General features: G+C 39.7%; 2 protein-coding genes across 6 annotated transcripts; one reads left to right on the top strand and one right to left on the bottom strand.

Moving 5' to 3' along the window:
* Window positions 1-322: 322 nt before the first annotated feature.
* On the bottom strand, window positions 323-11,615 carry LOC124145089 (nicotinamide riboside kinase 1-like). The gene is made up of 7 exons (XM_046514770.2): window positions 11,206-11,615; window positions 9,935-10,025; window positions 8,926-8,983; window positions 7,517-7,643; window positions 6,951-7,022; window positions 5,204-5,307; window positions 323-1,806 (listed from the first exon to the last, which is right to left on the bottom strand). Exons 1-7 carry the CDS (start codon window positions 11,238-11,240, stop codon window positions 1,718-1,720), a joined length of 576 nt encoding a protein of 191 aa, XP_046370726.2. The 5' UTR covers window positions 11,241-11,615; the 3' UTR covers window positions 323-1,717.
* Window positions 11,616-11,860: 245 nt separating this feature from the next.
* LOC124145087 (coiled-coil domain-containing protein 124-like) lies at window positions 11,861-22,160 on the top strand. Of its 5 annotated transcripts, none has more exons than XM_046514765.2 (5): window positions 11,861-12,016; window positions 14,478-14,672; window positions 16,099-16,270; window positions 18,896-19,013; window positions 19,815-22,160. In XM_046514765.2, the coding sequence occupies exons 2-5, from the start codon at window positions 14,514-14,516 to the stop codon at window positions 20,017-20,019; spliced, it is 654 nt and encodes a 217-aa protein (XP_046370721.1). In that variant the 5' UTR covers window positions 11,861-12,016; window positions 14,478-14,513; the 3' UTR covers window positions 20,020-22,160. The 5 variants fall into 5 exon arrangements, with proteins under 5 accessions (XP_046370721.1, XP_046370723.1, XP_046370722.1 ...); XM_046514767.2 differs by having other exon boundaries at window positions 11,870-11,960; XM_046514766.2 differs by having other exon boundaries at window positions 11,876-12,029.
* Window positions 22,161-24,123: the final 1,963 nt, after the last annotated feature.

A 24,123-nucleotide genomic window follows, 5' to 3' on the forward strand; every position in this document is an offset into this window, starting at 1 on the left:
TCAAGCTCTAACACAATGAATTCCCTGTTTACACCTCTCTCTTTAATATATTTATATCAAAAGGATAATCATCAAATGTACATATTAGATACTTCTAATTTATTCCTAATGAAGACTGGAGAATGTTTTTGTTGACACTGAAAGAGTTTGTGTGTTGTTTTACGCCGGCCTCAGCAATATTCCAGCTATATGACGGCGGTCTGTAAATAATCAAGTCTGGCCCAAACAATCCAGTGATTTACATCATGAGCATCGATCCACACAAATGAGATACGATGACATGCATCAACCAAGTCAGCGAGCCTGACCACCCGATCCCGTTAGTTGCCTCTTACGACAAGCGTAGTCGCCTCTTATAGCAAGCATAGTCGCCTCTTATAGCAAGCATAGTCGCCTCTTACGGCAAGCATGGGTTGCTGAAGACCTATTCTACCCCGGATCTTCATAGGTCTAAGAACCATGTGTTAGGAATGTAGGTTGTTTGTACAGATACATTTTGTTCTGTTAATATTGCAAACCCACATACTATAATATGTGTCCTCAGTTAATGTTGTTGTGTAACAAAGTAACAAGCCACAAATACATTAGTAATTAAAACCTAATTACAGAATACAGCCTATAAGTAGGCCCAACACGACAGAGCATAGTCCCTCGAACAACAGAAACATTACTACCCTCTCTCCCTTTCCCCCGTCAAATGACGATGGTGATATGAATTTGAAATATAACATACAGTTGGTCTTGGTTTCACTAATATCATGACATGAATATCAGTAAAAAGCATTATCGCACACACCTTCCAGGACAGGTAACTCCCTTAACCCTGGAAAATGTATTGGACAAGGTTGGAAGAGATTTTGAATTTCAACAGGAAAACTTGAAAATCACATGTTTGTACATATCATGACCGTGAATCATAAACATATTACGCTTAGTACATGTCCAGTGCAGCAGTGTTGTGTGAACAGGAATTTACGCTTACACATATTTCATCCCTCTAAAAGGTGCAACACATTTTTCAACCAAAAAATACATGTTACAATTGATAGAATAGTTACATACTGACACCTGAATTAGTGGCATATAGTCAACATACTGAAAACTTTTGTGATAAATGAGTAAATGTTTAAAAAATATAAACCAACGCCGATATTGGTCAAATTTCCCACTAAAACATAGATGGGTTCAGGAACCAATCTTGATATACCCAACGTCTTATCTTTTGATAATACATCTATGAATCAGGATGACTTGACATCTGCCACTTACCAAGTTGGGTCTATAGAACGAGCATAAAATAGGAATAGAGTTAGCAAGTGAGGTACTTTTTATACCAACAACGCTTAGCGAATTTCCGAGTCCTAGACAAGTATGAATAAAGATACAGTTGCTTCTAACATGTCTATTGCATTTACATGAGACTTAACCACACCTATAATTAATATCACATTGCATCTTGTTCTTCTTGGAGGTTAAAGGAATTTTTTCCCCTCTTTCCGGATTAGTCAGCAAAGTTTGTTATCAGTGGAATGGTAGATACAGAAGTCAAGCCTACTGACAAATATACTCAATGTAGAACAAATACCTGAGACATGGTTATATTCCTCTGAAACTAAAATCCATGTAAATACAATTCTTCTTCTCTGTCTTGCATAAAATACACAAAGATGTTATAGTCTTCTTCCAAGACCCTAAGCTTATCACATAGCTGTCTACATCAGCTTTGGGATTTGTTTAGGAACACGTTGATATCTTCCTGTATTGTGTTTACAAGTTTTTCATGGTCCTGTGCTCCGTTCAAAAAACCTGCAAAAAGAAAAACAAATCTTTAAAACTTTGATGCTATGTGAAATTATCAAAACCTAAAAACTTAAGGGTATCTGACGTGAAACAAATATTCATTATGATGTACAGTAAACTATGGTTAAAACAAACTCAAAGGGACCACTAAGTTTAATTTGTTATATCCATCTTTCGTTATGCGCTATTCGACCGTCAGACATCTTTTATCAAGTCAGTGGCATCCTGTTACTCGATAAATAACAAGAAAAAATGTGAGCGTGGCTCACTAATACCCCCGACCCGCCTAGAGTGTCAGTAGTTTCAAATTAAATAGCAAGGATAGGGTTAGGGTTTGAAAAATTCATTAAAAAAATGGAAAATTAATCAAAACAAATTTTTTCTTTTGACTGCACCCCTCCATATGACACAGATTATATGTACTAAGTTTGAGAGGAATCCACTGAATAGTTTAAGAGAAATCACGCGGACAAAGTTTTCGGACAGACGTTAGGGTTTGAAAAATTCATTAAAAAAATGGAAAATTATTAAAAAAAATTTTTTCGTTTGACTGCACCCCTTCATATGCCACAGATTATATGTACTAAGTTTGAGATGAATCCACTGAATAGTTTAAGACAAATCGCGCGGATAAAGTTTTCGAATACGGACGGATGGAACATTGGTATAACTATATACCCCCAACATTTTGTCGGGGGTATAACAAAAGTGTGCAGTGTACATGTACAGAATATATCCACTTCAATCACTGTGTTACTATTGTTAATTGAGGGTGTAATTTGAGGGCAAGGTGTCAGTACTTTAAGAGTAAATCAATTGCCTTCAATTGTTTATTGACGCTTTGAAAAGCAGTGCTTGGCCGCGGTTGTTTTGATAGGTAGACTGGTGACACATGAGGAGTTCAGCTCAGGGATTAACAGTTCCTTATACACTTCAACATTATCATTGACAGAGTATACACCCGGGACCACAAGGTGAGTTCACTATGTCCGTTATTTTGTTATGAGCGTTATACCCATCAACTTTACATGATAAAATATACAGCAAAGGACCGGGACCAAAAGAACGGTTACAGGCCGGCAAAGCCACATTTCGAAAATAGATAGCCCAAATTGATGTGGCTCTCGCGGCAATGGTTATGGTTGCGTGATTGTATAATGTGGCTCTCGCGGCTATGCTGTCAAAACATGCTTTGTGATTCTAACAGGTTACCGTATATAACAAAACAAGTCTTGTTTTCTCATTTTTTATTCAACAAGGATAACATATTCATCAAAACTTTACATTGATGTATATGAATAGCATATGAATATCATAATGGATTTAATGTCATTACTGCAGATGAAGGAGGTCGCCCACGTGGTCAGCATATTCCATCTCACTCAGGTGTTGGTTCAGGAGCTGGATCTTGAGGGACGCAATACGTGCATCGATTGCCTTGTACTTCTTTCTTCATGAAGGTTCTGACCACTGGTGAGAGAGTCTCAGGACTGCAACCTCTTTGAGTGACTGCTCTCGCTGAAATAGCTTCACTACCTCGTAGATGTTCGGGTGGCACTTCTTGGCAAGTTTCTTTATCTTGTTGTGCCACCCTTCCAGGTGATTGTTGGTATGGTGGCCTTGGTGTTCGAAATGGTTCCAAATCTCTGGCATGAAGGAACATCCTTGAACCCAACTGGTTGTCACGTAGTCCATGAAGGCAGTCACTTTAGGTGAGGTGGGTGAGTCAGCAATGGCATCAAGTCACACATCATCCACTTTGTCACGAGGTACTAGAGGGAGGGCAGCAGCTCTTCTCGCCAGTTTCTTCACCTCCCCATCTTCCTTATAGTCCATCACTAGACCTTCTTTCTGCCCCCTCCTCCAGATACATGATACAATGTTCTTGTCTGTAGTGAAGATGAGGATGTCGTCACTAACACGGTGTAGGAACTGGTCGCCTCCCTCAGTCTGGGAGTACTTCTCCTCCAGCTGGATCTGGGGTCTGCTGTCAGGAAGGCGGGGCAAGGTCTTGTGTCTCTGGCGGTAGAGGATAGGGGTGAGAGACTTCAGGGCTGGTATCTGCTTCAGGAGGTCATCTGAGATGATGTCGTGATGTTGGCGTAGTCTGGATATCTCCTCTCCGTAGATAGTGGGTATAGGTGTCGCTTCTGTCCTCGCTCTCTCCATCAGTCTAGCCTTAAAGGCATCAACCTCAAACTCGAATGGTAGTGGGTCGTGGGAGTGACCCATGATCTCAATGGCGTGGAGCAACTCAGACTGCTCTTAGACCAAAACTTAAAGCCATCATAGTACAAATGTACGCCTCCTCTGACACTTTCAATGAACTTTATTTGAACTTGTGCGTTTGCCATGGTTCTGATATGGAGTGAACACGACGTCACTTAAATATGTTATGAATAGCAGGATGAACTCAATGTCAATTAAGACTGCCTTTGATCTCTAAAGAACACCACACTTAGTAATTTAAATGTGGGACACTCATTTAAAGGTATCTCTAAAGAACACCACGCTTAGTAATTTAAATGTGGGACACTCATATAAAGGTATCGGTAATCAGATTAATTAATTACCCGCTAGAATAGGTGAAATGCACTCAGCTGAAAATGTGGCTCTACCGGCAATAGCCATTTCTGAAATGTGGCCCTCCCGTTATCAATTAATTAATCAATTAATTATTAGATTTTCATCTAAATATATTTGAAATGTGTTTTTTCCTCAAATTTTCCTGTCAAGTCATCTGCATAAATTAACTGTCAACAGATGTGATTGACATGAATACTTGGTAGGACGATGTATCTTATCTGTTTCAAGTCAAGAAAGAAGGCAACACAAGTGGTGGTTTTCTTTGTCTGAATGTACTTGGGAACAATAAAATGACGTGAGGCGGTTGGGGACGAAACCCTTATAACAATTATATTATGGCCTAATGCCATCCTCAGCCGAAAGTTTTCAGAGAGACAAAAATATAAATCTAAGACGCAAGGACCCTGTTACATGGAACACTAGAACGCCCATTAAACAAAAAAACATTAGGTAACCATATCTATTGCAACACCTTTTTCCTCAACTGTTCAACTTACAATATAAACAATAGAATATAACCCAAAACCTTTTATATAAAAGCATGGCAACATAAAAAAATCAGAAAAAAGTCTCAAAGATCTTCGTAAAGACTGCCACAAAAATGGTCACTAATTAATAATTAACAAATTAAATATTCTAAAAATCCCTGACCTTTTACTGATCATTAATGAATGATATTGCCACTTAAAAGAAGTTTCTGATCTATAAACTATCAAATGCTGACAAGCGTTACACTTGTACAGGTCAAGTATACACCATGTTCTTCCTTTGATAATGTAAGTGTCGACATAATTCAGACTTCAGAGGAGAAACCTACATATGTCGTTCTGTTCTCTCAGTTCCTGTAGGTTCAGGTTATACATTGGCCACACCACCTCCTCAAAATACCACGGGGGATCTGCAGGTATGTAGACTCTCTCACTGGGGAACAACACATCAACATATTAGTATCATGAAAACAAGGCAACAAGAAAACAGTGTCATCGATATACCTCCGCCTAATGGAGATGTTAATAAAATAACAATATAAATTATTTGTAAATACATATGTTGTATATCTGATCATACTAAACAAAACTAGTCCTGAAGCTTGTGAGCACATGGGATATTATGGTGCACCCTGCAGATTTATTTCTCCATGATAAGTCAACACCATAAGATTCCTTCTGTTTTTTAAATGCCGTCATTACTTCCATTCAAGTGAATTTAGGAATAGTACCAGTTCAAAACAGAACTTTTCATTTCAAAGTCTGTTGTTTAATGCTGCACTCAGCAAAATTCCAGCTATATGAGCTTCACACATTGTACCCATGTATTTCAACTGTATTTAAAGATGAAATTGAATAAAATCTTGAATAATTTTTTGGTAAAAATGAGACCCTGAATATATGATCAACACACATTAAGCATGTTGAGAGCCATCTTCCCAAGGCAAGTGTGTACACGAGCCTATATCAAAGCCTAGTTTCTACCCTTGACACATCAAGGCCGCTTTTCTTGGCTTGACCTCGTGCCACCTCATGATGATCACGAGTTGTGCCCCTTGTAATGAAAACGCGACATCCAATCAGATTCATCCCTGACATAAAACATAGGCAATCATTGGGTTTTTTTAAAAGATGATAAAAAATCCGTGTCAACAGAGACAGGCAGCAGTAAATCACTTTCATACGAAGGTGTGAACCAGTACGAAGATTTTGTGAAACGTTCTCTGATTGGACTATCGATATGTGCGATAGTCCAATCATACTTAGCACAGGAAAGTGGACTTGATGTGGCAAGGGTGGAAACAAGACTTTGATAAAAGGGCTAGTGGACGTTCTTGCCTTGGGAAGTTGTTTGAGAGCATAATTCAACACCACTTTTATTTCATCTGTTTGTTGTTTAATGCCGCACTAAGCAATATTCCAGCTTTATGATGGCAGTCTATAAATAATCTAATCTGGGCCAAACAATCCAGTGGTTGACATTAGAATGGATCTATACAATTGAGATAGATGACATGCATGAACCAAGTCAGCAATCCTGACCACCCAATTCCACTGGTTGTGTCTTATGACATTCATGGGTTTCTGAAGACTAATTCAAACCCAGATCTTCACAGGACTCACTTAGAAGTGTCTGACAGTAATGTTACCTATTTTTTAAACTCTAAATTATATTTCCACAACCCCCCAAACAAGCATTTACTCGTATCCCCTGCCAAAAAATTCTGTTCTGACATGTTCTGCTGAGTGACCACTTGATGAGGAAAAACAAATTGTACACAAAAAGCAAAACTCATCAGATATGGCTAGACTGATATGTACATATATCTGTATACAGTTTGATCAAGACATATTGAACAGTCCTTCAACTATACTCTGGAAATAAAATGTGGTGGACAGAATGATTCATAGACAAAACGACTCACAATTCTTCCTCCCACCTCGTGAATGGTAATTATAAATAGTGATACAGTTCCTGAATTGATATATGATGTACATACAAAGTCTACCATTGAAACGTTGTTGATTGACACCAGGCATTAGTGGACGAAATGAAAAGTAGAAACAAAGTATCACCTCCGTCGATCTTTACACGTCTGCTTGTCAATGGTGATGAAATACTTCTTGTCGAATAACCTTGCCAGTGGACTGTAACAAAATAGTCAACTAGATATCAGTGAGTGAGTGAGTGAGTGAGTGGGTGGGTGGGTTGAATAAAATCTTGAATATTTCAGTGAAAAACAAATTGGCAGCAAAGTATTGCTCATTTTCAATAAGCTAAACATAAGACCCTGAATAATTGCTGAACACACATTGAGAGTATAGTTCAACACCTCTTTCTTTTTATTTGTTTGTTGGTTGGTTAACTCTGCACTCAGCAATATTTCAGCTATATGATGGCAGTCTGTAAATAATCGAGTCTTGGTCAGACAATCAATGACATCAAGAGCATCGATCTACGCTATTATGATACGATACCATGTGTCAACTAAGTCTGACGACTCTATCCCGTTAGTCACCTCTTACAACAAGCAGGGGTACCTGAAGACCAAGCATCCAACATCACAAAATCTTACTCAGGGTAATAGGTATCTTTTCCATCCCCACCAAAATGTGTCACAGATATTGGCTCCCCAACCTACCCGTAGTTGAAAATAAGGATCCCCTCAATGAAGAGAAAACTTGTTGAGTTGCTTCCCTTGGTCTGTTGGTTCTGTATCCACTTGTGAACATGATTCACCATTGACTTCATGTCCAACGCTGATAGCTCTGTAACAGTGTGTTTATCAATCAGTTAGGTGTAAGGTACATGTATATGAATGACATGATGTCTTGTTGATGTTGTTATGGGTCAGTCTTTCATATACCAGCCACCATGCCGCATCATAAATTTATCACTAGTAAAACAAACAGAAAAACAGAAGAAGCCCGTTACCATTTCTAGAAGACCCAGAAATTATTCCATATCAGTTTGGTGAAATACATGCCTACTGCAGCGTCAAACCAGATGTGTTGCTTAGATAACTTTGTTTATTTGTTGTTTAATGCCATCCTCTGAAATATTCTAGCTATTTGACATCTATATGAGCATTTATATAGCATCCACCTATATATGAGCATCGATCTACACAACTGGGATATGATGACATGCATGAACAAAGTCAGTGAACCTGACCACCGAAACCTGTTAGTTGCCTCTTATGACTAACATGGATGGCTGAAGACCAACTGTAACCAGGTCGCCTTCAGCTAACCTAATCAAGAACCTTAAATGCAATTTTGCTTTACTGACATCATTTCCAGTCTAATGACATGATTTATAGTTTGGCAAACTAACATGTCATACACACAGGGCGTTCAGGTCACCAAGAAGGCTTTCTATTCAGTGACAATTTCTGTGTGACCTTGACATTCACTCAAAACCTTTCCACTTTAATCCGCCACCCAATGTTTGTTGCGTATCAAATTTCACTCAATTGCAGCAAACATTCCTGGAGTTATCATCAACATTTTTGAGTGTTTGGATTGGTCTTAGGACAGTCATAGGAAAGGATTTGCTTTGGAAAAAATCTAACATTGAATTCATTTGTCTAGTCTAAAAAAACAAAACAGTCTTGGTTCTCAGGCACTGCCCGCATCATCATAAGGTCTGCAACGTGTTTCGTTTTTATTTCCATTTTTAAAAAATAAAAGTCTTTAAACACACGACCCTGTCAGTAAAATGCTACAATACTTAACAACAACATGATTTCCACGAAATTTATTGTAAACAAACTTTGGTTACATACTAGCATGAATAAAAAAAGCCAACAAACCACTGCCCGCCCATGCGATAATTTCAAAAGCCATTGCCTGAGATTCAATTCTATCATTTTTTTAAGCCCTATGTGTATACTATGCATCCCTCTCTGTCATGTCTGCATAGCTGCGTTTTCTTCTTAAAAAGCGTTTAACATGCATACACAAGACAATATGGAACATACTACAGTGTAACAAACTGGGGAACCGAGAACTACAACTTGTACAAAAATTGACAACATGATGAACTTACTTTCCCAGTTGGCATGATCTCGTTGTGGTACCATCTCCAGCCTTTCATCACAGGGATCCTAGAAAACATTCACAACAAAGTGTTAGCGTAACTTAGACAGAGGATGCACGACAGTACATTGTCAGGATTTAAAAGCATTGCCACCAAAAAGACGGCATGCAGTGCAAGGTGATTCCAGACATTTTCTCAAATTGTCACAAGTTATCTACCACATAAAGCCAAAATACCATTTGTGTAAATAATTCATCACACACATTTCAAGAATACTGTCAACAGTAGGTTTAACAGGATAAAGGGAGGTGAGGTGAAATGGGGATGAACGTCGCGTCCAAGATTATTGCACTTATATAGCAACATGCATGCGTGTATGTGTGCGTGCATGTACTAGTCTGGACTAATGCCGATTTTATAGTGCTAATCCACTGAGATACCATGCCACAGTTTAACACTCAGACACAGTGTAGAGACTCCAAACCGACCAGTAATTGTTTTAGCCCATTTATGCCAAGCGCTAGGCATGGTAACAATAAGTACCATCTTTTAACGTCTTTTGGTATGACACGGCCGCTTTCCAGGCGGACACTCTACAACTAGATCACAGAGATAGTCCCAGGACATAAGTGTACTCTGGGATCATTGCATAAGTTCACAGGCAACAACTCTCAGGCATTGGTGCATCACACTAAATTCTGCAAATCCATCATTTTTAATGACAATTACAAAATATTTTTTCAAATTTCATATGTCATATGAAGAAGACTGTTATCCATGCTTGAAATATCATCATTCTAAAGAGATGAGTTCAGTGTGTGCCTAGTTGTGTTTGCTAGTATTCTTACTGGGGAAAAATATAAAATGTTCCTCCCTCATCACTTTTGTTATCAATAGTAAAAAAACCAATACATCCTACCTACTTTTGAGACAAATGTGACCTAAGAAACTTTTTTTATGCAGCCTAAACAGTCTTTAATTTTACAGATGTTGTGGTCTGTCTTCAATATGAACCCACCAGGAAGTAGAAGTCTTGACCCATCGCTGTAGCACCAGGAAAAGTCGCACATAGTTTCTTCACAGCAGTCGTTTTTCCACTGTTTGTTGTACTGAAAATATCAAGATCCAATTTACTCAAATCTGAGTGACTAAGAAACTGGCTCTCTTTGTATACTTTGCATTTAGTCCAGTGTCTTGCCAGTCTGAAATCCCTTCTGAACTTATTGGGTACCATAAACCACTTGCTGCCCTCTGACATTTGAGATTACATCACAAACATTCAGGGATTCCCCTGAGGAGACAACTGATGACATATTCTATGTTGTTACTAATTCTTGGGATCAGTTGTGGACACTTAAATCAAACAGATGATCAGACAGAAAAGGCCTGTAATATAATAAAAAACCTGAGGCAGAAGTGGGCTGGCTGGGCAGGGGCTTGATTGTTGAAACTATGCAGCGTGACAAAAGAAGCAGAACCCGTCTTAACTTACATTGAGAAAATATCCGTACTCATACTCCATGTGATGTCATCAAAGCCCTACGGAGAGCTAGTAATACGGTCACTTTGATGTGTAAAGCTATATGGTCAAGCACCTCAATGTTGCATTTCTAGTAGTATGTCTTAATTATATGTAAACGATATGTAAAGCATAGTGAAAGGCTTGCATTATTGTTTCAGAAAAGTCCAGTCACGTGATAAGCCTACACCCGCGGTGTGGTCACTGGAGCAGAAATTCTCGTGGACTGAGGTGAGAAGAGCTATGCTGGGGGGTTATCAGCTATTGTTTACAAACAATGCTTCAGAACATCAATGCCCTATCCCACATGGTATCGTGGTTGAGCACTCTGATTGGTAAATATCACCGTGTGGGTTTGTTTTGGTTGGAGCCTAGACCAATCACAGCACTCGACAAAATTGAGCGCAGAGATTTTTTGTTTACTTTCGTGACCGACAGCCACGACTGAGCCAATATTTTGATGAAACCACCCGATATAGGTAATAAATTTGAAAAAAAATGAGGCATTCAGTGAGTATGTTGAGAGAGGTGGGGAAGTTTTGTGAACACGACATGCATACATTTCCATTTAATTTAAACGATACAGCTGATTTCTACATCGGCCAAGATGGCGAGTGATGTACCTTGTCTATTTATATATAGTATATATATATATATGGGTACAGTGTTCCAGTAATATTACTATCCTGCTTCAGGGCCTGTGGCCTGTACCACCGACCTCAAGTGATCGTGACTTTGAATAATCTAATTACTTATTTACTTCAGCTTACCCCGATATGCCAATTAGAAAATAGTTTCTTGCCATAGTGATTAGTTAGACTCGTCAAAATGGTCTTCCTTATTTTCGCCTCCCTCCGGTTTATTGGCACCAAATGCAACAGAGTTATCGCCGGTGTTCAGACGAGACAGAAATGCACCCAGCAATTTCTTGTTCAAGTGATCTGTTTGAGTTATTTTGCGTTCGTCCTTTTCGTCCTGGTTGGCAGATGCGTCTGCCTGAAGATGGGTTTCACTTATTTTCTTTTGGACACTTAACAATTCACTTTCATCTGTGTTATCCCCATGTGAGGAAACTTTGTCAGCCATGTCGTGTAAACAAGTACTTTGTATCTGATGCGATGCACAATCTACGCTGTATGTAAACATATAGACAGACCACAAGTTTTGTAAATGAATGCTGCCCGCATTACTCAAATACGCTGCAAGGAGCTACCAACTGGGTTGTTTTAAAATTGGTATCGTACATTGTAAACTCGGAGCCGAAAACCCAATATATTTTTTCACTCAAAGAACAAAAATTAGGTGTTATCAAATATTAATTAGCGAAATCGTGCTGCTCATGGGGCTAAATAAATTCATTTGTTTGACAAAAGCAATTACACCATCTACATCCACTCGCGTCCAGACACGTTTGAAGTTTGGGATCGTATTTCAGAATTTGCACATTGATGTGGTGACACTTCCTTTTCACATGTAAATATTGCAAAGTTGTAAGAAATATTGAAGTCGACCTCTTTTTCTGCGTGTAAGACTCAACAGATGGTCATAACCTATCTGTTTAACCATTTTGTTAGTTCAAAGGTAAAGTTTACAGGTAATGTGTGCAACAGACATGTTGTTTAACCAGCAGCAGATGAGAGTGGTGTAAACTTGCTATGAGAATTTTGACGCAGACTATAGTATGTATAAATACTACCAATAATTATGTTAGATATTTAAACTGCTTGTTTTAGAAAGTTTAAAATCAGACTTCTTGACTTACTAAAGTCACCAGTGCCCTCGTCAGTGCCCTACTTCTAAGCCTATATTTCTGTGCTTTTTAGCAGCTGTTCGAGGTTTGGAATTGTTTGTTGTTTTGCTGAACTCTGCATCATTTATGATGGACGGCTTGTAAATAATTAAGTTTTGACTAGGCCGTGTTTATGACCGTTGTCGTAATTATTATGCTCAGGGTTTTATCTTGACTTACAAACGTGGCATCATGGGGAACTCAAATAATTTAAGGGTCACTGCAGGAAATATGAGGGTCCTTTAAAGTAATGAAATGGTGTAGTGTAATCTATGGTTTAATAATTACTTTAGAGCCTGGAATGATTAAATGATCATATGGACAGTGGTCATGACTGATGGATGAAATGAAAGATGTCCATAACTGCTCTTGATGCGCTTTAAGTAAAATGAATATTATTGTGTATCCTTCAGGATGCAGTATGTTCTTTTCTGCGTCCATTATCAACATTTGTGTGTAGCCTGCAACCTCGGGGTATCGCGGTACTTGTCATGTACGCTAAACGGAACAAAATGCACTCACTAACCATTATGATTATTTGTGTTCTCTCTATCAGATGTCATTTATTTGATCTAACAATGCATATTTTACTGATAAAAATTCATTATTTACATTAGTAGCTCCGAGTAAAAGCCGGGCCTCCCGCTCAGTTTGACAAGGGAGAGAACTCCATCGTATCGCGGTACAGAGAAAAGTTGTGTATGGAGGTCCGAATTGGACAAAAAGTGGACATAATTCTACCAACCACTTGGTATGATCATGCAGGACATCAGTGATTTGTCCAGACAAGTGCAAAGACAGCACAAGTAAAATTCTAAATGTGTTATCAGCAATAGGTATTCAATGCATATTTACCGAAAAGTAAGAGAAAAATATTTTTATAAGTCAACATCAAAATATCAGAAATGATATTTTAAGATTGTTTAAAAAATATTGGATGACAATAATTTGTCACAAATTGGAAAAATGTTAAAAGTCAACAATAAATATATAAAAAGCACTCCTAGTATGCCCAAAGTATGTATTTATCTTTTGGTTAATTACTAGTGAAGAACGTATTTCTAAGTTTGGCATTATGGCCCTTATGATCTCCCAATAGATTCTGGGCACAGAGCGGGAAAAAATGTGCGGACTACGTAACTTCCGTTACCTCATTAGTCGCCATGAATATGCAGATGATCTAGTTCAGGTCGATAGAGAAAGTTTACGTGGGGAACTGCGGGTTATATCGTTGGCCATTGATAGATGGGGGTAAGGCAATATTACAACAGATGCCAGAAATATGTATCAACGGATTAATAACTTCTTACTTACAGCAGACGGAACATTCCGAGGAAATTGAAATTGTTTACGAAGTGAGCACTTCCTGGTTACTGATTTGCATTAATAGACAGCCGCTAAGAGGCGTGTCCCTCGTGAACTATCGGAAATCACAAATGCCGCGGTACCATGGGGTCCGAGTATACTGGAGGCACATTCGTGCATTGCATAAATCCCTGATGCTGATCTTCTACAATGTACCACAAAAGGCATAAACATGGTGAAATTAAGTCTGGACCAGACAAACCAAGGATTGATATTCACCATGTCTAACCACCTGATCATTGCTGAGTTGACTCTTACATATCTTGTGACAAGTGAGGGCATGGGTGGCCCAGTTGTCTAGACGCTTCAATTCACTGTACAGAGTTGTGTCCCTATAGGGCACACCAGAAACCTATGATTGTGGATCAAATCCTGGTTTGCCCCGAGTATGTTTCCAGGTTTGTCAGCACCATACCATTGCTTATGGGTTTCACCAAAGTGGTAAAATGTCTGGGACCTACATCACTTTTGGCGTTCCGTTCCTTGAATACTGTTCACAGCATCGTTAAACCCATCTCACTCACTCACTCACTCTATCCCAGAATACCCACAGATCTGGTATTTGACCCAAGTTGTGTCATTCTCCTTTCCATTTGTTTACCTTTGTATTTTGGTTTTATTTGTTTATTTGTTGTTTAACGCTGCACTTAGCAATATTCCAGCAATATGATGACAGTCTTGACCAGACAATCCAGTGATTGACATCATGAGCATCAATCTATACACTTGTTATGAGGAGAAACAAACCATACACAAAAAGCAAAACTCATCATTCCATGGCTAGACTGATATGCATCAAGCAAGTCAGATTTTAACGACAAGCATGGGTTTGCTGAAGACCTATTTGATCCCGATCTTCACTGGTCTTGTATTTTGTGTATTCTGCAGATATATCAAAGTACTGGACACAGTGATTTTTGAAAAATGCCTAAGAAATTCAAAGGAGAAAACTCTAAAGCAGTGGAAGCAAGGGTACGAAGAGATGCCCAGAAATATGCTGAACAAGAAAAGAAACAAAAAGAAGCTGAAGATGAGCTTTGGAGAGATGATGACAAGCATGCTACGAGGAAGCAGCAACGGAAAGTAAGAACAAGTTGAACATCCTTATAAACTTGAAACATGTAAGCTATATACAACAGTAAACATTTACTGAAAATACAGTCTCCATTCCACCAGTTACAGTTTGATTGTCGATATACTTTGGTCTCCTGCAAACTCAGATCTGATAATCTACCTTGTTAACATGTTTAATCTGATGAAATAGAAGCATGAGACCCCTTCACATAATGCATATCATGTTCTCTAGGCAGTTTTAAGATAAAAGAATTTTGTGTAGAGAGCATTAACACAGCCACCAGATTATGGAGATGAAGCCATCTTTCGTCTTAAGGGAACTGTACTCATGCTCCACAAACTATACCAATGAATATCCATAGTTTCAATATATATCTAGTGAAAGGGTTCCCTTCTGGGTGATAACTGGTGGCTTTGGAACTCCTATTACTATCAGTCTTCAGTCACTGTCTACAAAACATCAATTCTCAGCCAGTGCTACATCAGTCGTTGTTTTTTTAATCTTGTCATGGTAGAAATTAATCAAATGAATTTGGACCTGAACGCACAGCTTGAGGTTTCAAAAGATAAATTTAGCATAGTTAAATGTACAGGTAACCTACCGCGACATTGAAAACACAGTATGTTTCTCTCCATTCTACAATGACTAAATAATAAGCGAACTCTTTGGTGTTAGCAAATATATTGAGTGAAGTGGCATATGCTCAAGCTGTTTCTTAACAGGGTAATTACTTCATTCAAACTTATGGCAGGCACTGACAGCATGTAGCACGCCAATTTCGTAAGCTAGCGTGAGGTGGGCACCCCTAAAGAAAACTAAGCAAATGTTTCGTTCCACACCGCACGTCACTATTATGCCATCATATAATTCATTGTGACGCAAAAGATATGACGTTACACTCGTATATAGAAAGCACCAAATAGCAAGCTCTCTGTTGTCTTCAAAACTTGAAATATATTCTTTTATATTATGTTTTCTGCATGATATGTATTGTCACACATCCTTTGAATTTTGTAGTAACAGCAACTTTGCATTTTGTAGCCTATAGTCATACATATAATTATTTAAATATTTCTACCAACAATGATTGTAAAAGAAGTACTATTCTAAAAATATTAGTTTCCCCGGTGATGTGGCTGTCAGATTGGCTGTTTCAATCAGAGGGGGTTTATTGTGATTTGAAACCTCTGATTGTCCAATCAAAATCAAGTATTTTCATGGTAGAATACATATTTATTATGCATAGGCTACATTCTATCATGGACATGTGTTTGGTGGTGTGGTAGTGTTGTGGGTAAAGCATTCACACATCACATAGATGACTTATGTGATATTGTCACAGTGTGTGAAGATACTTCCTGGCGTCACCACCATGATTTAGCTGGTTGATCTCTTAATGTGACTTATGAGCCAACTCACTCACTGTTTGTTCAGGAGGACAAGGAGAAGAGGCGCTTGGATCAGGTGGAGAAGAAGAAGGAGCTGCAGCAGCTTCATGATGAGGAGATGAGCAAGCTGAAGAGTGCCAAGCCTGTCGCCGCTGCCAAGTTGACTCGTGCAGATATTGCAGCACAGCAGGAGAGACTCGAGGCTGCAGCAGCAGCAGGTAAAGTCTACTGAGACACCACATGTAACCTCATGTCAGGAGGACAACTTTAGAGATCTGGGTGCTTATATCTTTGTCATTCATTTATTAAGCATGTTAAGCTCTGATGGCTTTGCCTTTGATTGTTACACACTCAGTCAACCACTGGTTTGCCTGGCCTTGGTCCTGTTATTTATGGGCTGCCATAAAGGCTAAGTGTATGGTGGATCAGTTGGAAATCACATGGTGGTGTCTTCCCTTGTAGGATATCACATGGTGGTGTCTACCCCTGTTGGATATCATATGGTGGGGTCTACCCCTGTTGGATATCACATGGTGGGGTCTACCCCTGTTGGATATCACATGGTGGGGTCTACCCCTGTTGGAAATCACATGGTGGTGTCTTCCCCTGTTGGTTATCACATGGTGGTGTCTACCCCTGTTAAATATCACATGGTGGTGTCTTCCCCTGTAGGATATCACATGGTGGGGTCTACCCCTGTTGGATATCACATGGTGGTGTCTACCCCTGTTGGATATCACATGGTGGTGTCTTCCCCTGTAGGATATCACATGGTGGTGTCTACCCTTTGTTGCATATCACATGGTGGGGTCTACCCTTTGTTGCATATCACATGGTGGGGTCTACCCTTTGTTGCATATCACATGGTGGGGTCTACCCTTTGTTGGATATCACATGGTGGGGTCTACCCTTTGTTGGATATCACATGGTGGTGTCTTTCCCTGTAGGATATCACATGGTGGGGTCTTCCCCTGTTGCATATCACATGGTGGGGTCTACCCCTATTGGATATTACATGGTGGTGTCTTCCCCTGTTGGATATCACATGGTGGTGTCTACCCCTGTTAAATATCACATGGTGATGTCTTCCCCTATAGGATATCACATAGTGGGGTCTACCCCTGTTGGATATCACATGGTGGTGTCTACCCCTGTTAAATATCACATGGTGGTGTCTTCCCCTGTAGGATATCACATGGTGGGGTCTACCCCTGTTGGATATCACATGGTGGTGTCTACCCCTGTTAAATATCACATGGTGGGGTCTACCCCTGTTGGATATCACATGGTGGTGTCTACCCCTGTTGCATATCACATGGTGGGGTCTACCCCTGTTGCATATCACATGGTGGGGTCTACCCTTTGTTGGATATCACATGGTGGGGTCTTCCCTTTGTTGCATATCACATGGTGGGGTCTTCCCTTTGTTGCATAAACCAATGGTGGGGTCTACCCTTTGTTGGATATCACATGTTGGTGTCTTTCCCTGTAGGATATCACATGGTGGGGTCTTCCCCTGTTGCATATCACATGGTGGGGTCTACCCCTATTGGATATTACATGGTGGTGTCTTCCCCTGTTGGATATCACATGGTGGTGTCTACCCCTGTTAAATATCACATGGTGATGTCTTTCCCTATAGGATATCACATGGTGGGGTCTACCCCTGTTGGATATCACATGGTGGTGTCTACCCCTGTTAAATATCACATGGTGGTGTCTTCCCCTGTAGGATATCACATGGTGGGGTCTACCCCTGTTGGATATCACATGGTGGTGTCTACCCCTGTTAAATATCACATGGTGGGGTCTACCCCTGTTGGATATCACATGGTGGTGTCTACCCCTGTTGCATATCACATGGTGGGGTCTACCCCTGTTGCATATCACATGGTGGGGTCTACCCTTTGTTGGATATCACATGGTGGGGTCTTCCCTTTGTTGGATATCACATGGTGGGGTCTTCCCTTTGTTGCATAAACCAATGGTGGGGTCTACCCTTTGTTGCATATCACATGGTGGGGTCTACCCCTGTTGCATATCACATGGTGGGGTCTACCCTTTGTTGGATATCACATGGTGGGGTCTTCCCTTTGTTGGATATCACATGGTGGTGTCTTCCCTTTGTTGCATATCACATGGCGGGGTCTACCCTTTGTTGCATATCACATGGTGGGGTCTACCCTTTGTTGGATATCACATGGTGGGGTCTTCCCTTTGTTGCATATCACATGGTGGGGTCTACCCCTTTGTTGCATATCACATGGCTGGGTCTACCCTTTGTTGCATATCACATGGTGGGGTCTACCCTTTGTTGGATATCACATGGTGGTGTCTTCCCTTTGTTGCATATCACATGGCGGGGTCTACCCTTTGTTGGATATCACATGGTGGGGTCTTCCCTTTGTTGCATATCACATGGTGGGGTCTACCCTTTGTTGCATATCACATGGCGGGGTCTACCCTTTGTTGCATATCACATGGTGGTAATGACTGTCATCTAGCAAAGATTGTATCATGCTTAGCACCGAGAACTGGTGGCCCATTACTCTAAGCGCCACGGTTCACTGTTGCTTACCTTTGCCAAATACATACCGGTAATTGTGGGTTCGAATCCTAACTGCATAACTAAAATACTGTTCAAAAGCAAGGTTAAACCCAACTCACTTACTCTCTGCATCACATTTGCCAACAGGTCATGCTTCATTTCATGTTTTCATGATGATCATACTACTTATGTGATGGATATTCTCAGTTGTCAGCTGTGTATGGATGACCATTTTGGGGGGTGTCTCCCTGGACCAGATGTTTGGTATGAACCTGTTCCAAATCTTTTTCCACAGCTGAGAAGCATGACAAGGAAGTGTCGCATGATGAGAAACCCCTTGAAGAAAACATCAACCGTCTGGAAATGGAGGGCCAGGAAGCAAGAACTGTAGAGGAGGCCATTTCCCTTCTCAGGTGCGAGCACTTCCTTAAGTTGTAAAATTAACTGGTTGACTTTGTGCAGGTTGTATAAGTCAGAGTTAGATTTGGTTGCAGTTTTTCGTCCCAAAGTGTAGGGTTGGTTCAGGAGGAAAGGACAGGACAATATATTTGTTTTCAATTTTCTTGGTTCAATATCTGAATTTTTGGGGAGGAGAATGAAAGGATTAATAATTGAAGGTTCCTACCTGCAACGTTTCATTAATCATTTTTTAACCTTATATGTAATTATTTAACATTGATGACCACTCTGTTGAAAATGACCACGGGTGGCCGAGTCGTCTAAGGCGCCACGATTTGCTGTGCAGAGTTGTGTCCCTTGGGCACACCAGAAACCTATGATTGTGGGTTCGAATCCCGGTTCGCCCAGATTATGTTTCTAGGTTTGTCAGCACCATACCTGTGCTCGTGTGGATTTCACCGAAGTGGTAAACGTCTGAGACCTGCATCACTTCAGGTTTTCCTCCCACATTAAGCTGACACGCCATGATATAACTGGAATACTGTTAAAAGCGGCGTTGAACCCAACTCACTCACTCGCCAAATGGATCAGGTGGTCAGGCTCTGTGACTTGATTGAGTGCATGTCATCATACCTCAACATTGTGGACTGTTGCACACAATATGAATCACTGGATTGTCTGGCCCAGATTTGATTATATACAGTCTGCTGTCATATAGCTTGAATATTGCTGAGTGCTGTGTTAAACAACAAACAAACTGTAGAAGGATAATGTCTGCAAGTTTCAAGATATTTTTTTTCTTTCATTTCTTTCAGTGTGAAATCAGAAAGACTTGACAGACATCCAGAAAAGCGTGTCAAGGCAGCATACACTGACTTTGAAGCTGAAAATCTTCCACGTCTCAAACAAGAAAATCCCAATCTCCGATTATCGCAGTTAAAACAGATGTTGAAGAAAGAATGGCTAAAATCACCTGAAAACCCTCTCAATCAAAGGTCAATTGCATATAATTCAAAATGAACTGTTTGAAAAGGGCAAGTGTGTAACCTTCCATTGTTAATCCCCAGTGAAATCTTATTATTATACAGGTGACAGAATGAACAGGCCCTCCAACTGAAACAGGTACCCAGTACTGCTAGACACAGGGACAGTGTGGAGAATCGACCTGGAATGTATTTGTTTTGAACAGTATATCCTCATTGTTGTCATGACGACAAGAGTCATGCTTTAGAACTAAATATTGTCGATAAGTATTCAAGCATAGTGCTACCCCAAGCACCCAAGCACATACCACACACACAACCTGACCATTCTGTGTAATCTACTAATGCCTACAGTGACAAACGCATACAGTGTCATGTTACCAACCACACAATTGTCTATACCAGCTGCACACAAATATGAAAATGCTTAAATTCAATTGATTGCTGTGAAAACTGCCTATTTTATGGCTTCTTTGCACTGAATGTTTTTTTATGTTAGTTATTGAACATTGACCATAAACACCCATCTTCCCGAGGCAAGGGAGTTAACTGACTATAAAGGTCCAGTTCCATGCTTGCCGAACTAGGCTGGAATTCTGGAGTTATATCTTGGCTGCGCTAATGAGTTCATGCATAGTCCATTCATAATTGTGTTACGAAATTGGAATCTGGTTGGTAATCTGCCATGCAGATTTCGGTCGATAGCAGGATTTGCAAAACGTGTGGCCCGTCAATTTAACGTCAACATATATATATATATATATTCCATATCTTTTCATGTTTTTAATCAAGCTGCTCACGTGATTTGATGCACTTCGCGATGTAAGACCTGTTTTATTACAATAAAGATCTTGATTATCAATCAGATCGTCTTCACTGGGTGCTGCCATTTTGTTTCAAGCAAATGCAATGATATGAGAGGTGGATTCTGATTGGTCAATAGGAGGGACATAGAAGGGACATAACTCATAATAGCCAGTGGTGGCGCTATGATTGAGCCCAGAAATTCCAGTCAATTTTGGCAAGGGTGGAAACTGAACTTTTACAGTCAGCTAACCTCCTTGTCACAGGAAGATGGTTAACACCAAATACAGGTTTATTATAAGAACAGATTGATACTTTATTAAGTTTTGGTATACACAGCTTGGTCTTTAGTTCCTGCTTGAAAAGTCTCAATCTTCTCCAGTGCCTCACTATGAACACTTTGTATGATGATGTTTGCTTTATTAGATCTATTGTGTGTGTGTAAAATGACCTTGTGAGTGTACTGAAATCTGACCTGTTGCATTATGTGCCCATACCTAGGTACAAATGCCTTGTTTACATTCATTTCTACGAAATAACAATTAACTTCTAAAACACTTCTCAAGGACCTATGTACCTATAATGTAAACCATCGTCAGTACTTCGCAGATTTCTCCATTACCCACGAATACATACCATCGCTTTAGTGAGGTGTCTTTCTTCAGTCAGGCTTTGCATAACTCAAGGAAGTCAAATGAGCCTTATTCCATGCATGTGCCAACAGTAGCGTTGTCTGACGTTGAAGCAATGTGTAGAGTAGATGCCATGTTGGAAAAGAAATATCGCCAGGGTAATTTTTATACTTATTGTTCTGAAAACTGGCTGGTTTTCCCCCTTGGCTTGGACAGGACCAAGGCTTGATTCATTAGCTAAAATAGCAACTGAACCATTTTGTGGTTGTATGTATTTACGGTGGACAGAGGAATGTAGTGCACACAACCTGTGAAGTATTGGAGCATCCACAGACTATTCACTGGTGTAAACTCACAGAGGTTGTCTGAACATCTGGTTTACAGTGGACTTTTGCTTCTCAATGTAAGAGTCAACGGCAGTATGCTATTTCTTGTTACTTTCATTTGCTGAAATAAGTTGAAACCACTGTTTGACATGTTAAAAACATATTGTGGTCATTTCAAAGTGCTATTTTCCGATGTACTATTTTTTTCATGTGGTTATTTGTTTTGCTTAAGAAGCAGTCATTTATTTATTCTCCCCTGCTGTAAAGTGTACATATTACCTGTGATGTGTTTTGTACAGGTCATCTTATCTTTGTACACTTTTTCAACATGTTGCTGACCAGACAGACATCACTGTGGAGACATTCTCTAGGCACTTGGCCTACATTGCAGTACTAACAATAAAGGATTTACAGAATTTAACTTTGTTGTTGCTTCTCAAATAAAGATGTTAAAATTCAAAGCAGGGGGGAATATTACGTGCAGTCTCATACAGTAAATAATTCTGCTTTCCAAGCAGAACAGCAGTGTTAAAACTCACTGGTAACACAACCCTGCTAGCCTTTGGCTGCTATAATTTTCGCAGGGCTAGTTAAATGCAGAAAAACACAAAACTAACTTTCAGAATTGATTTTCCGGATTTATTCCATGCAGTGATATAGTTCGTTTTTGTATTCACTGAATGAGTAGATGGGATAGGCTAGATCAGAAACAATCTCATTAAAATCAGATCTTCGTTCTCGCTACCGCTAAACAAAGATCTGAGGACATCCCATTAGGGATCACGTCAGAACGACCTTTCATCCGACCAATCAGAGCATCACTTACCAGATTATGAAAGTGAAAGTCGGAATGTGATTTCTAATCATGCAACCTCCGAACGATAGTTACGGGTTTAACGACTGAATCCATACAATTTAGACCATCTATTAACCATTCCAGAATGTTCTTTTGTTCAGATTTAAAATTTGTAATCGAGAATTTGTCAAAATATGTTTCGAAGCGTAGTCGCTAATTTGAAATTAGTGCCGTAAAGCACGAGATAGCTGCCTTCTGATTGGTCATTCCATTGGTCGGTCAGAGTTTGCTCAAGGTCGGTCTGACGTGACCCGTAATGGGATGTCCTCAGATCTTTGTTTAGAGGTAGCGAGAACTAAGATCTGATTTTAATGAGATTGGATCAGAAAACCCACTGTACCAGCTTTCAGTAAACAAAAAATAAAGTAATGGCTTACTGGCATTCATTAGGGCTAATCCATATTGTATACACCTGGTAAGAACACTACACCAAACTTGTGTTTATCTTTTGGAAATATAAACTACATGTGACATTGATTTTATATTTCGATACATATCTACGACAATAGTATTAAGTGGTATTAATTAATTTCATGTGTATGTTTTTCCAGTGCTGAATGGCTTATGAAGCAATTGTGTTCAATTTTAACAGTGTAAAGAGTCCTATGTGGTAGGAACTGTGTATTTAGCACAAGTAGAAGTTGTGTAGCATGATGTATGTAAAGTCCAGGTATGGGGCTTTGATTCATACCAGAAACATTAACATGCATAAATGGACCGATACCCTGTGAGGAGCATGTTGATCATCTTCCCGTGACAATGGAGTTAACCGACTATACAAGTTGGAATTTCTGGGCCTCGATGGTAGCGCCACCAGTGGCTTTTACAAGTTATGTCCCTTCTATGTCCCCACAACTGACCATCTTCCTGTGACAAGGAGGTTCGCTGACTGTAAAAGTTCAGTTTCCACCCTTGCCAAAATTGACTGGAATTTCTGGACTCAAACGTAGCGCCACCAATGGCTATTATGAGTTATGTCCCTTCTATGTCCCTCCTATTGACCAATCAGATTCCACCTCTCATATCACTTTCATTTGCTTGAAACAAAATGGTCTCATACTGTCTAGACACACAGTCGTGTGGAAACTGGACTTTCGTAGTCAGTTAACGCCCTTGCCTCGGGAAGATATGAATGTTGATATACTACCTAACTTTTGATAGGGATACTCCGATATGTCATTCCATTTAAATATGCACTTGGCATGTTATAAGAAACGGTTTTGTGTATCATAGAAAGATAAAAAATATCCCTATCAAGAGTGGAGCTGTATATATTCCACTGTTCATGCTACAGAGTTGCATGTGAGCTATGTGCCAAATACATCACCTTGATATTTCATGGTGAGAATTCATTGAATGATTCATCACGGTATTGAGAATACTTCAAGATGAATTCATGAGGCCATTCATATTTGTTACTTGGATCATGGAATTATTCAGATGGGATGAAAAAGAAGACGATACGGACACCAAACCAGCAAAGTGTGCCACTGCTCTGGCACCTTGGTTAAACAAAGTTTACT

The sequence above is a fragment of the Haliotis rufescens genome, unplaced genomic scaffold (assembly GCF_023055435.1).
Source record: "Haliotis rufescens isolate VD_foot unplaced genomic scaffold, xgHalRufe1.0.p SCAF_1, whole genome shotgun sequence".
NCBI classification, from domain to species: Eukaryota; Metazoa; Mollusca; class Gastropoda; order Lepetellida; family Haliotidae; genus Haliotis; species Haliotis rufescens.